Source organism: Diadema antillarum, unplaced genomic scaffold (assembly GCF_040938485.1).
Source record: "Diadema antillarum isolate AM-2024a unplaced genomic scaffold, OU_Dant_1.0 scf00000196, whole genome shotgun sequence".
Lineage (NCBI taxonomy): Eukaryota > Metazoa > Echinodermata > Echinoidea > Diadematoida > Diadematidae > Diadema > Diadema antillarum.
Genome location: NW_027271085.1, coordinates 1649956 through 1662673, shown reverse-complemented (window position 1 = coordinate 1662673; position 12718 = coordinate 1649956). Strand labels below are relative to the sequence as shown.

At 41.3% G+C, this 12718-nt stretch overlaps 1 protein-coding gene across 1 annotated transcript; it reads right to left on the bottom strand.

Annotated features, from left to right (window-relative positions):
- Positions 1 to 226: 226 nt before the first annotated feature.
- Positions 227 to 7790, bottom strand: LOC139723629 (prenylcysteine oxidase 1-like). Its single transcript, XM_071634857.1, has 5 exons — positions 7787 to 7790; positions 4604 to 4810; positions 3546 to 3723; positions 2411 to 2619; positions 227 to 1020 (listed from the first exon to the last, which is right to left on the bottom strand). The coding sequence occupies exons 1-5, from the start codon at positions 7788 to 7790 to the stop codon at positions 227 to 229; spliced, it is 1392 nt and encodes a 463-aa protein (XP_071490958.1).
- Between the last annotated feature and the right edge of the window lie 4928 nt (positions 7791 to 12718).

Here is a 12718-nt window from a genome sequence, read left to right as displayed (position 1 = left end):
CTGCATGGAGAGTTCACTCTGAGAGAAAGCTTAATGATTCTTCATTGTCATAATTATCTGCACATACTTCTTTATATGACTTTGAAACACAAAATGAACGAATGAACGAATGTATTTTAGAGATTAATGGAGAGATTTGAGCATTTATTAAAATATTCGGGGGGGGGGGGGGTGTGGACTTCATACTGACCAGTGAATATGGGAAAATAAGAGTAATAGGATTAATTCATAATTCTTGTTTGATATTGCTAGTACCATGCTGACCCATCATGGACTCTCCTTTCCAATACCGGTGAGCTAAATTTGCAGAATTACGACCTCCAATCACCGCCATCTCCATTGCACTTGCTGCCCACTCTATGGCGTTCGGGTAGAACATACCCTCTGAGAGAACAAAGGAGGGGAAGGAGTCGTGGTGATGGTAGTAAGGGTAAGCCAGCCAGTCCCTATACGATTCCACTGAGTGGGATTCAAAAATTACATCCAGCTGAGATGCACTCAGCACCTCAGTGGAGAAGACCTTGTACACCTGATTAGACTTGTTGAAACTCCTGGCTTTGAAGTCTACAGGATAGTTCTTTGACACTGTCCTGACGTTGAGTGGGATGTCTATGTTGGTGAGGATCTCTGCAGGGAGGTCACCTTTTGGCCCCACGCCAAATGCTGATGGCCTTGCCCTGCCCTGAACCATCGTGGCGACAGTGTGGCGATACTGACCACTAAAATTGGAGATGGGATGGTCGAATCCCACGAACTGGATGACGGAGGTGCGGGCCTCCGGCTCGATCGGGGTTGCAACAAGGACGATGTCGTATTCTACATCCTCGTCGTTTCCATTCCTTGCCTGTCTCACCATGAAGGAAGGTCTGCCAGCATTACTCTCAACCCTACGCTCCACAGACGCAACCTGAGCCCTGATGAGAGTTGCGCCGGATCTCTTCAAGAGTTCCTGCGGTACTTTCTTGTTGCCGCCCTCTATTGCCCAGAGACCAGGCATTGCTCCGGCAAGAGATACCATGCCTGTGAGGGAGAGTTGAACATGGAATCAAGTAGCAATTTCAATTTGACACCAACAGCTTGAGCTGCTAGCAGTGCAGAAACGTGATTGTATTCAAAAGGTGTGCATTCCTATATTGAAATCGTATTTGGTTTGAATCTGAGATGGCATTTCATATCTGTGTATTCATATCAACTTAAAGCACTCTTGTGAATATGGGAGATCAGAGTATTAAAAGAGCATAGAGACATCATGTGCAGTATATGGCATCAGCTGAGTCTGCCCTTTGATTGAGCTTACTGCTAGCATTAATGCCTCACTGGTAATGTATAAGAATACAGTGTGTCTGAAATATAAATAGCCATTGAGTATTGCAACAAATTCAACCTCTCTTTCACCAATTTTTTTTGCCGAGACCCATATGACCTTCTGCCAGAAAAAAGGCACACAAAAGGATATAGTGGTGATTAAAATGCAGACTGGAAATTGTGATCTCACATTTGGGACTTTTCATCTTTTGTTCAGTGTGTTACCAAAAGTGTATTTCCTTCCTCCCGCATGCAGAATTGAATTCAGAAAAACAAACAAACAAACAAACAAACAAACAAACAAAGAGAAAGTCTGTTTAAAAACCATGGGGAGAGGGGAACAATCAGAAGTCATAAACTGTGTATGCAGAGGAACACAATTGGTATAGGAAAAGCAAGCTGTATGACTTTTTCTTGAAGGGATTATGATAGGGGATCACATCTGTACCACACAAACTCCATTGTATAACCTCGCACATAAACTCTGCATTGACCGACATATATTAAATTTACCTTGCTTACATTCAAAGACTGTGTAAAATGTTTTAAAAAGAAATGGAAAGAGGACTCTATTGAGAAACACTTTCCACCAAAAAGCGTCAAGAGAAAAAATGCTGAAAACACAACTTCCTGTTCATTCTATGATCTCAACTTCAGTGCAACTGAAAGAAGAAGAAGACTTCCTCTTTCACAAAATATGAAAAACTCAATATTGGCTGGGATGACCCACTTTGCCTATTTTCATTCCTTATAGAAAATCAGTGCATGCATTTTTTTTTTTTTTTGGGGGGGGGGTTGGGATGGAAGGTCACATATGTTGTACTAGTTATTTGCAAGCACAAATAATCATAGCACTATCATAGAATTTAGTCACAGCAAAGTCTGGAGTTTCCTCTACACCTCTGCTCGTTACATGTCTAGCATAGTCGTGTCTTTGAAAAGTTACATGGCTTTGAAGAACAAATAGTTTTTTAAGTTCTTATGCACTATGGTTTCAGAATAATGAGGCACACAGGGGGCTTACACTGTGGCACTCATGGAGTTAAAAATCTACTTTTGTATTATTTCACCACAGGTGGTAGTAATCCCTGTATTCTTGACTCACCTGCAAATCCCATCATGTCTGGATTCTGCCCGTAGTTTGTTCTTGTTGCCACGGCGAGTAGCTCATCGATGAAGCGCCGGGAGAAGCCCATCTCCTCTAGGACTGAACTGATGGGAACTCTGAGCCATCCTGCAAACTTCTCATCCATAGCTGCCATGATGTCCTCAATGGTTTCATAGGCATTCCCTTTATCTTGCAGCTCATAAATCCTAGAAAATGGTTGGTGAAAAAGGAGGGACAATCAAGACTCTGAAACTACACCAAAACTATTCTAAGGTGTATTGACAGATGTTTACAGGAAATATGTGCTGTATCAGAATCAAACTGTCTTCAATGAGTTAAATCAAAGAGCTTTATTGCAAAATTTTCACATGGTAGGATGTTTTGTGATACAACTGACCTACACATACATGCATCACATGTGATATCTAGAACATTTTCTACATCACTGAGCACTCCAAAAGGTAAACTCTTACTTTAACAATAAGTGATATATTATGAGAAGAACAATGGAAACTAAGGTCTGATGAACAGTGAGATGGGCGTGTAATGAGGCCATTGGGTAGGTACATGTAGGTACACTCCTTTTATATTCAAAGATTGCATTTTTATTCGTAACTATGATGAGATACATGATGAGTAGTTTCAGTGCTACTGAGCAGATACCACATAATGTGGTCACTGGAAATCTTTCTTCGCTATCTGCGTAAAATTTGTCAGAAGGGAATGTCTGATTGCATTCTACTTTAGATGGATGTTGCTGCGGATGTATGTTAATTATGTTGGAAAAAATTATGTAATTTATGAGTTTGTGTCGGGATTTGTTTGAGTTTTAAATCCCCCTTTTCCTAATGATTATATTAGTAAAAATCACAATTGGATAACAGAGAGATCACGATAAGAGGAAGCTGGATAGGAGAGGCTGACCTGAATAGTACTGTCAAAAATTTCATTATAACTGAACAAATTAATCATAAAAGATACTGTGTAGCGCAGATAATTTTGCGGCTTATACTCTATCTTGTTGCTAAACAGAATTTTGTTATAACCCTGTCTGTATAATTTATCAATGGGAGTGCACTGTATCAACATTTTGAAGTGGTAAATCATGTGGGATAATACATCCTGCCCATACCTCTCAAACTTCTCGAGCAGTCCATCAATAGTCCAGTTCATTCTGAAGACATCAAAGCCATATCGCCATAGCAACCGCAAGAGGGTGATTACGGACCAAGAGCTATCCCTGAAGAGAAATTCCTTTCCATTGTAGACTCCCATGGTCTGTCCGGCAGGCTCACTTTTGGCTTTAAAACCTGCAGAACAATCCAATAAATATCGGATTAGCACAGGAAACATACAATGTACATGTAGTAACTTGGTGAAAGTATAGAACACCAGTTTAGATAATTTCCTATAAAGCATTTACCAGGACAACAAACATACTTACATGTATTGGTCTACCTGTATACCTGTATACTGAGGGCTGGTATACCTGATGCAGTAACATTATGATCACACCATGAGTACCATCCCAAATTTACAGGCAAGAAAGTATTTGTCAAAGAAAGTCCTTTTTGAAATTTGACGAGCTGCTACCTCAGAGTGGACAAAATCACTGGCTCTTTGAACTAAAGCCTTAAGTGCACCTATTTTTGCAGCTGTACTAGTTCCATAAAGTAAGATACTCACAATGTAAATTGCACCAATCCTTTGTAAGAGGCTAAAATGCTTGCCATTGCAGGGTAATACATTGCTTGATATTATGGTACATCCTTGGCAAATCCAAAATGAATATAAATTCACTATAGATTCAATTCAAAGTCAAAGGTAAGATTTAAGAGTCTGAAATGTTTTCTAGAACTTCTAAACAGCTTATTCTTTGCACATCTACTTTCCACTTGTAACAAGTTATGCACTGCTGCACACTAACTCATTATTCTACTGGTCCCACCTGCCTGTTGGATCAGTAGTACTTAGTTTTTCTATTTTTCACTGGTCCTTTCCTGAAAAGTTACTGGTCCGACAATGATAGTTACTGGTCCGACTGTGATCTTTGCTGGTCAGGGGCTGCTGCGCCAGTGCCAGTGTGCAACACTGGGTTAAATGAAGAATATTAGAAGAGACACAAAAGCAAGTATTTTGTATGACACACAAGATAACTTGGTAAAATGATGAAGAAGTTTTAATATTTACCAAACTCCTTCACAAAATTCTTCATGTAACGATTCCGTGGATGCAGGATGGAGCCTCCCAGCTCATAATCATCTCCCCCTACAGCAACAGTTGCAAGGCGACCACCGATCTCGCCCTTCTCGTACAATGTGATGGATGCTGCATCCCCAAAGAGCTGTCTGAGGTAGTAAGCACTCGATGTTCCCCCTAGTCCGCCCCCTATGATGGCTACATAAATACAAAAAAAGAAAAGAAAAGAAAAAATGCAAATGAGGATGTTTTGTTTTAAAGGAGGAATAGGTTTCTCATACCAGATGGGCATAATCATTTTCCCCTATTAATTCTATAAGTGTGATTTTTCGCATGCCTGTCTCAATCCACGGCATGCCCAGTTTGCATATTTTGCTCAAATGCAGAATGAAAAAACAAACAAACAAACAAACAAAAGAACAGAGTGATAAATCTCTAAATGCCTCATACATTGTACAATCAAATGCTTCACTATCAATTCCATTCCACACACAGGTACATGGTGTAGCATACAACTGTACATGCATGGTGATTAAAAAGTGGTGATCCCCTCCCCCCCCCCTTTTTTTTCCCTATCACTTGTGCACATGTCTATGCAAAAGTCATGCCTTCCAGACATAGAAAATAATGCAGCTTCTGGCCATTTTGAAGGAAAAATAATCATAGCCTTGTCTTAACTCTTTATGTGCCATGGTGGAAACACCCTGTGTGCCACATTATTCTGAGACACCAAGGTAGTCATGCTTTGAGAAAAAAAAACATTGTTTTCCAATTCCTATAACTTCTACAAATTTCTGTTAAGGTGGACACAATAGTGAGCAAAGTTAACCCATTGAGGGCGAGTCCCGAGTATACTCGGGCAGGGGTCTATGGGAAATGCGTGTTGTAGCAAAATCAGTCCGTCCTCAACGGGTTAAAGAGGAATGCCAAGTTTTGCTTCGATATAAATTGTATGGTAATTCTATTTTCAACTTTTCTTTGCAATGACCACTTGCTACATTACTGTAAAGGCATGACTTTTGCACATAAAACTGTCACAGAAACATAGAATGTACAAGCAAATCTAGTTGAGAACACTGCTTGATAGTCAATCACCACCTTGAATGCAAGCTGTATATTAATGAGAGGAACAAAGTGTAAGAAATGCTTTTATTGTACCGTGAGATCAGCGATTTACATGTATCAATCTGTTAAAAGCGGCTGTGTGTGTTGAGCAGAATATGCGAAGCTGGCACACCGTCAACTGAGTCGGACGTGTGAACGTGGCACATAAAGACTAAAAGAGTTAAAAATGACACCACAGCCAAGCTTAATACTATCTCTGCAACTTTGCTTGCTGCATGTCTAGCACTTGTAGTAGGAGAAACATTTTTATGAAAAGTTGCATGTCCTGAAAACCATGTTTATTTGCAAAGCACTCATGCATGCGCATTGCAGTGTCAAAAAAAAAAAAAATGTGGCACATAAAAGGATTGTATTGTGATACACATAATCTAGCTCTTTTTCCTGAACAAAACTTTGGACAGTGTGTGAACAGCACCAATATTCAATTCACTGACTTGCTGAGTCCATGGGGCCTATCTAGTACTAGCCATGATGATGCCCCACTATAAAACTGGCCTCGATGGTCCTCAAAAATTGAAAAAAAGTTTCAGGCCCATACTGGCTTTGACCCTTCTGCAAGTTCCGGTTACACGTAGCTAGAATTTTCCCCACATTTTCATAGATACCTACATTGTCATTGTCAGTAATGGTTGCACACATGTTCTCCAACAAGAATTTGTTCTGTTTCTATTCATTTCTTCATAGAGAGATCTACGAAGATCTGAGACTAAGAAAAACATTATAATTTTCCTGACACTGTTACAGAGAAAGATAAATTTAAATGTAATAAATTTTAGTCGTGAATATTTTCAGAACAAAAAATAATTGGCCTTGAAACTATGGCATAAATGTTCAAAGTACCCTGGTATTCTTGCTAAGTCACAATGCACTTTTAACTACACGCAGCCGCTGCGCGCTGTCACGAACAGCGGTCTTGTCAGGCTAAATGCACTTCATGCTGCACAATGCAAATGTGACCATGCACCTCAAAACGAACATAAAGTCGCACACACTGATTTTGCATGAGGACTGAAAATAAGTAAAATGGGTCAACCTAGCCGAACTTGACTTTTTCATATTTTCTGAGAGGGTCTTCTTTTACATCATGCTAAAATTTGGTATCATAAAACGGGCAGGAAAGTGTGTTTTTTTAGCAGTTTATCTCGAACATTTTTTGGTAGAATAGTGTGATTAGGTGTGTCTTCAGAATCCCTTTTTCATTTCTGAAAAACCTTGTCCACTCTTCACTTTCAACTCTAATAACTTTTAAAAGGATAGTGCTACTGCTCTGAAAGTTGGCATTGATTATGGACAGAATGCGTTAATGAGGCATGCTTAATTTCAGTTTAATCTGATAATCCCTTCATTGTTGTTACTCTGGTGGTTTACTTCCTGTTTTTTTGTCCCATTCATTGCACAGCCATTACGGTTTGGTAAAGATTAAGCGCTTGAATAGACACTGTACTTCAGAGCCTCTTTTCTCAGATCACACGTTTCCTGAGTTTGTGTTTTTTTTTTCCCCCAATATTTAGATAGGTTAGGAGAGTCCATTTGATTTGAGTTATACATCATTTTAAAGCTTAAAGTCTGCTCTTTCATAATATGGTCTTAACTAAAAATTCATGTCTGGCGACTTTTTGTTTGTTTTGAGGTGTAGTGTCACAAATAGTGTTCATACTCACGCAGGCGATTGGCATTTTTTCCGGCACGTGAGCACACGAGTTGTAATATATGGGACTAGGGTAACCGTAATGACACTTTGATCAAATCTGCACCAAATGACTGTCGCTAGCAAAACAGGAAAATAACATCAACGCCCCAAATCCAAAATTACATTTAAAGACTTTTATTGGATTTAGTTTTGGGCAGAATATCGAACATACCAACTGCTGATGCAATTGTTTTCCATCCCTAAACCCGGCCCGGCACACTGCATTCCCACAGAAGTATTCCTACACGTCGAGGAACACCACGCCACGCCGACTGTATCGGGCTGCCTTTCCGTACTGTTCTGCAACTGTCCCGTGTACACGCCCACTCAGATCTCGTGTATTGAAAAGGCTTACTTACCCATTTTAACTTCAGCGGGGTTTTCATCTTCTTGCTCCTTGTGTTGCACCGATGGCGGAACAAGAGAACAGAAAATTGCTATGGCAACCAAATATGCGAGTAGTGTACGTCCTGGCGTGATCATGATGACGTAAATATAGCTTCCTCAGACTTCACCTTCAAGATTGTTTGCCGTGATAATGTGCATCGCCGCGATACTGATACTGTACTGCCATAAGTAATAGGTTTATTATGGATCCGCGCGTCAACATTACAACAACGAGCTAATCATCGGCTCAATGTAGACATACGGACAGCGCATTGTGGTTTATCGGCAAGCATTCCAATGAATGTCATATTCAATTCAATTCAATTCAATTCAATTCAATTTATTTGTTCATAGCCGTCAATATATATCTTTTTATTGCTTCGACTTGTTTTCATGACTTCAGGACTTGGACTTTGTTTCAAGTACGATGTATACTGTTTTTGGAAATGGCTTGCAGAGTTGTTTTGGAAATTATCGGGGTCACTTATATACATGGGCGTCATCAGGGGGTGGGGGGGGGACGGTGCGTTGGGTGGAAATGGCTTGTCGAGTTGTTTTGGAAATCGGGGTTAATTTCTATACATATGGGCGTCACGGGGGGGGGGTGCGTTGGGTGCGAACGCACCCCCCCCCCCTTCAGATCCCACCCCCCCCCCCCCCAAAAAAAAAGAAAGAAAGAGAGAAACAAACAAACAGTTTTATTTATATTTAATTTTGCACCAGGGACCAAAAAAAAAAAAAAAAAAAAAAATCGTGGACAAAAGCAATTCGCACTCCTGGTTCTGGCAGCACTGATTTTAAATACATACCTACTAATACAAGTGTAAGTAACAGCGTTTACTATTTTAGTTTTAGTTTTAGTTTTTTTTTTTTTTTTTTTTTTTTTTTTTTTTTAGTTTTTGGACATCCTTCCCCCGCTTGGTAAGTTAGACGCCACCTCGCTGGTCATACCTATCCCAGTCATTAACATAAACCGACACCCTTGACCAGAGTGGCGTATCTAGGGAAAACGGCGCCCGGGGCAAGCGCGAAAATTGCGCCCCTAATTTCTGAAAAAGTAGTGTTCAACCCCAACCCCATCCCGGTAGGGACTTTAAGCAAAGTCCACATGATATGCTTTTCAAGCCCTTAAAAGGGGTCTTTTGAGGGTGATTTAAATGTAATGAATTTTGATAAATTTTGGTGAGCGAGCGCAGCGAGCGAACCGAAAATTTTTGTATTTCAGCTGACAAAACATGGAATTCTTGTAATTTTTTGCTTATCAAATCTTACAATTCTAATCAAGATAGTGACGGTCCTATAGATAACGAAATATCTATACCAAAAAAACTGAGTACTTTAAAAAAAGTATTCTAAATGGGGGGCATTTCATGAAGCATTTTGTCCGACAACTTGTCGGACAAAATTTGCTTTCAGCCAATCAGAGGCAAGGATTTCAGTAGCTTTTAACAGTTTGTCAGGCGAAATATCTGAAAATTGCTTCATGAAATGCCCCCCATGGACGCGCGAGTGAGCCAAAATTTGTACATTTCCGCGTCATCACGTGTTGTTGTTATCTCCCTTTTGTTTTGATAAATTTTGGCGAGCGAGCGCAGCGAGCGAGCCGAAAATTTTTGTATTTCAGCTTACAAAACATGGAACTCTTGTATTTTTTTGCTCATCAAATCTTACAATTCTAATCAAGATATAATGACGGCCTTATAGATAACGATTTTTACCAACAAACTGAGGACTTGAAGAAATACTCTAAATAAGTACGAGCGAGTGAGCCGAAATTTGTATATTTCCACGTCATCAGTGCGCTTTGTTCTTATCTTGTTTGATTTTTTGCCCCCCCCCCCCCCCGTATGTTAGAAACCGTTGGTGCCCTCTGTTGATCCAATTGGCGATCGCTTCAGAACGAAAGAAATTGCAGCCGCTGCCCCGTGAAACATTTTGCCTGCTAAATATAAAATGACATGTGTGAACACAATAGACATTGTCATTTTGTCCGCGTCATCATCACATTTTGTTCTTACCTTCTTCTTCTATATGAAATCTAGAGAGCAAGCGCAGCGAGCGAGCCGAAAATTGTTGTATTTCAGCTTACATAACATGAAATTCTTGTGTGAACACAATAAACATTGTCATTTTGTCCGAGTCATCATTATGTTTTGTTTTTATCTTTTTTTTATTTCGTTTTCTGCCCCCCCCCCCCCCCACCATTCTTCCTCCCCCCCCCCCCTTTCCGGTGAGTTTCTTCTTCTTCTTCTTCTTCTTTTCTTTTTTTTTTCGTTTTCTTTTTCTTCTTCTCCATTTTTTTTTTGCGCCCCCAAGGAGTGGCGCCCGGGGCACGTGCCCCCTTGCCCCCCCCCCCACTTGATACGCCACTGCCCTTGACTAGTGGCGGATCCAGGGGTAGGGGCGCACCGGGCGTTCCCCCTCCCCCCTAAATTTTCAAACCGAAAAAGTATAATAGCTACAAAAGGCAGTATTTGGACAGTAAAATGTCAACATTTTCAAGCTCGCTCGCTCAGCTCGCTGGCATTTATTCGTAATGCAATTCTCCTGAAGTTGCATGCTTCCAGTAATTGTCGGCAGTTCCACCCGGTGCGTCCCCCCCCCCCTTACTGCAGAAAAAACCCAAACAAACAAACAAACAAATATAATATATATATATATATATGTATATTATAGCTACAAACGACCGTTTTTGAACTGAACATGTAACAACTTTGAAGCTCGCTCACATTTTCTAGCCAACAAATGCCCAGCGGATCCGAAAATTTGGAGGTACGGTCACATCCGTTGCTCATCGTTCGTGACCCGCTTGGCGTTCGCTGTATCCGCTAGCTGTTCGTAGAGATTCGCAGAGATCCGCCGGAGACAAATTTTGATTTTGGACATGTCCAAAATCTTGAGCGGATGACGAACGGAATGACAATACGCTTTGTGGTCGCTTAGCGCCCGCTGATCGAAAGTTGAGGTCGCTCTGCGTTCGCTTCTCATTCGTTCGCCGTTCGTCCAAATTCGCACAGCAAATCTGGACAGCACAGGTAGCATTTATCAGTTGGTCATCAGAAATGGAGGACGCTCAGAGATTTCAGATGCAATATCGTCTAGCTGTTCATCAACATGAGTATGACCTAAACCAGCTGGCAATCGCCAAATACATCCAAGACAAGAGAAAACGGAGGAGAGGAAAACATCGAAGAACGATGTGGACCTGGGCCTGGATCCAAAGACGAAGGCAGTTCGGGATGTATGATCAGCTTCTCATCGAGCTCCGACGCGAGGACCCCAGAGCCTTCGTAAACTACATCATGCGAATGCCACCAGAGATGTATGATGCAATTCTTGGGAGAGTTCGTAACAGAATCACTAAGCAGTACACCTCTTTTCGAGAGCCTCTTGAAGCTGGTCTCAAGCTCGCCTTGACTCTTCGCCACCTGGCCGCTGGCACCAAGTATTCGGACATGCAATTTGGATGGAGGGTGCCCCACAATACAATTTCCCTCGTCGTCCGTGAAGACTAGTGTGTCAAGCTATAGTGGACGAGTACATCGATGAGGTCATGCCTTGCCCCACCTCATCCGACGAATGGCGTGAGATTGCCGACAGTTTCTACCAGAAATGGGATTTCCCCCATACACATGTGGAGCCGTTGATGGGAAACATGTCCCATGCAGATGTCCTCCGAATAGTGGATCCACCTACCATAACTATAAGGGGTTTTACTCGGTAGTTCTCCTAGCGACCGTGGACGCAAACTACAAATTCATTTGGGCAGACATCGGCGGTAAGTTTATTTCTACGTTATGTTTCTGATATCAGTCTAGTTCAGAGTATATCCCTTCATTAGTATACTGTGTAGGCAGTGAATGTCATATCTGTGAAAATGCAAACATTAAATACAATGTATAATCTATTTTGTCATTATAGGTATAGGGGAGCGGCATCGGACGCCCAAATCTTCAACCAGTCCGAATTGAAAGAGTGCATTGCAGATGGCAGCATTGGTTTTCCAGAACCTGAACCGCAGCTGCTCCACGACATCCAGGATGTGCCCTTCGTCTTGATAGGCGACGATGCATTTGCTCTTAACCGTCACATGATGAAGCCTTACGGTCATCGCGGTTTGTCACACGACGAGAGAATCTTCAACTACAGACTCTCAAGGGCTAGGAGGGTAGTGGAGAATGCGTTTGGAATCTTGGCAAACCGATTCCAAGTGTTACTCACCACAATGAATCAATTACCATCCACTGTCAGGCTGATCGTCAAGGCGTGCATGGTTCTCCATAACCTGATGAGAATCCGATACCCAGCTCTCCAAAATGACCTTCATGATCATGCCGAAGATCATAACGGTCCGTTCACTCCAGGATCTTGGAGACATGGCAGGAACCTCGAAGATGTCCGTGTCGCCCAAGGCAATAACAGGCTTTCCAGAGAAGGGAAAAAACAAAGGAATCTCATCAAGCACTGGGTCAACTCCCCAGCTGGTGCTGTGCCTTGGCAGGAAATGATGATCTAACGTCATCAGATTCTGGATTCTGATTCCGGAAAACTCTATGGACATTTCGTGTGATAGATCATTTCACTGTGTATGATGTAATACTGGAAATACGTGATATGATGAAACGCTTGGCTACCGTATTATATCATAGTTTTTATTATTTTGTTTTTGTTACTCATATTCAGCCTTTTTAGATAAAGAACATAACTCTATCTGTAAACATGACAAAGCCGTTTTTATACTTGTTACATATTTGGGGTGTTTTAGTAGTATAAAGAATTATGTCACTAACGTGGCACTTGGGTTTTGAAAGTGGTGACCTGTGATGTCTACTGTCGGGACTGTGTAATGCCATTTTCACAGGGATCTTGCTGTATATATGAAAAGCTGATTTTGCAGTCTTGTC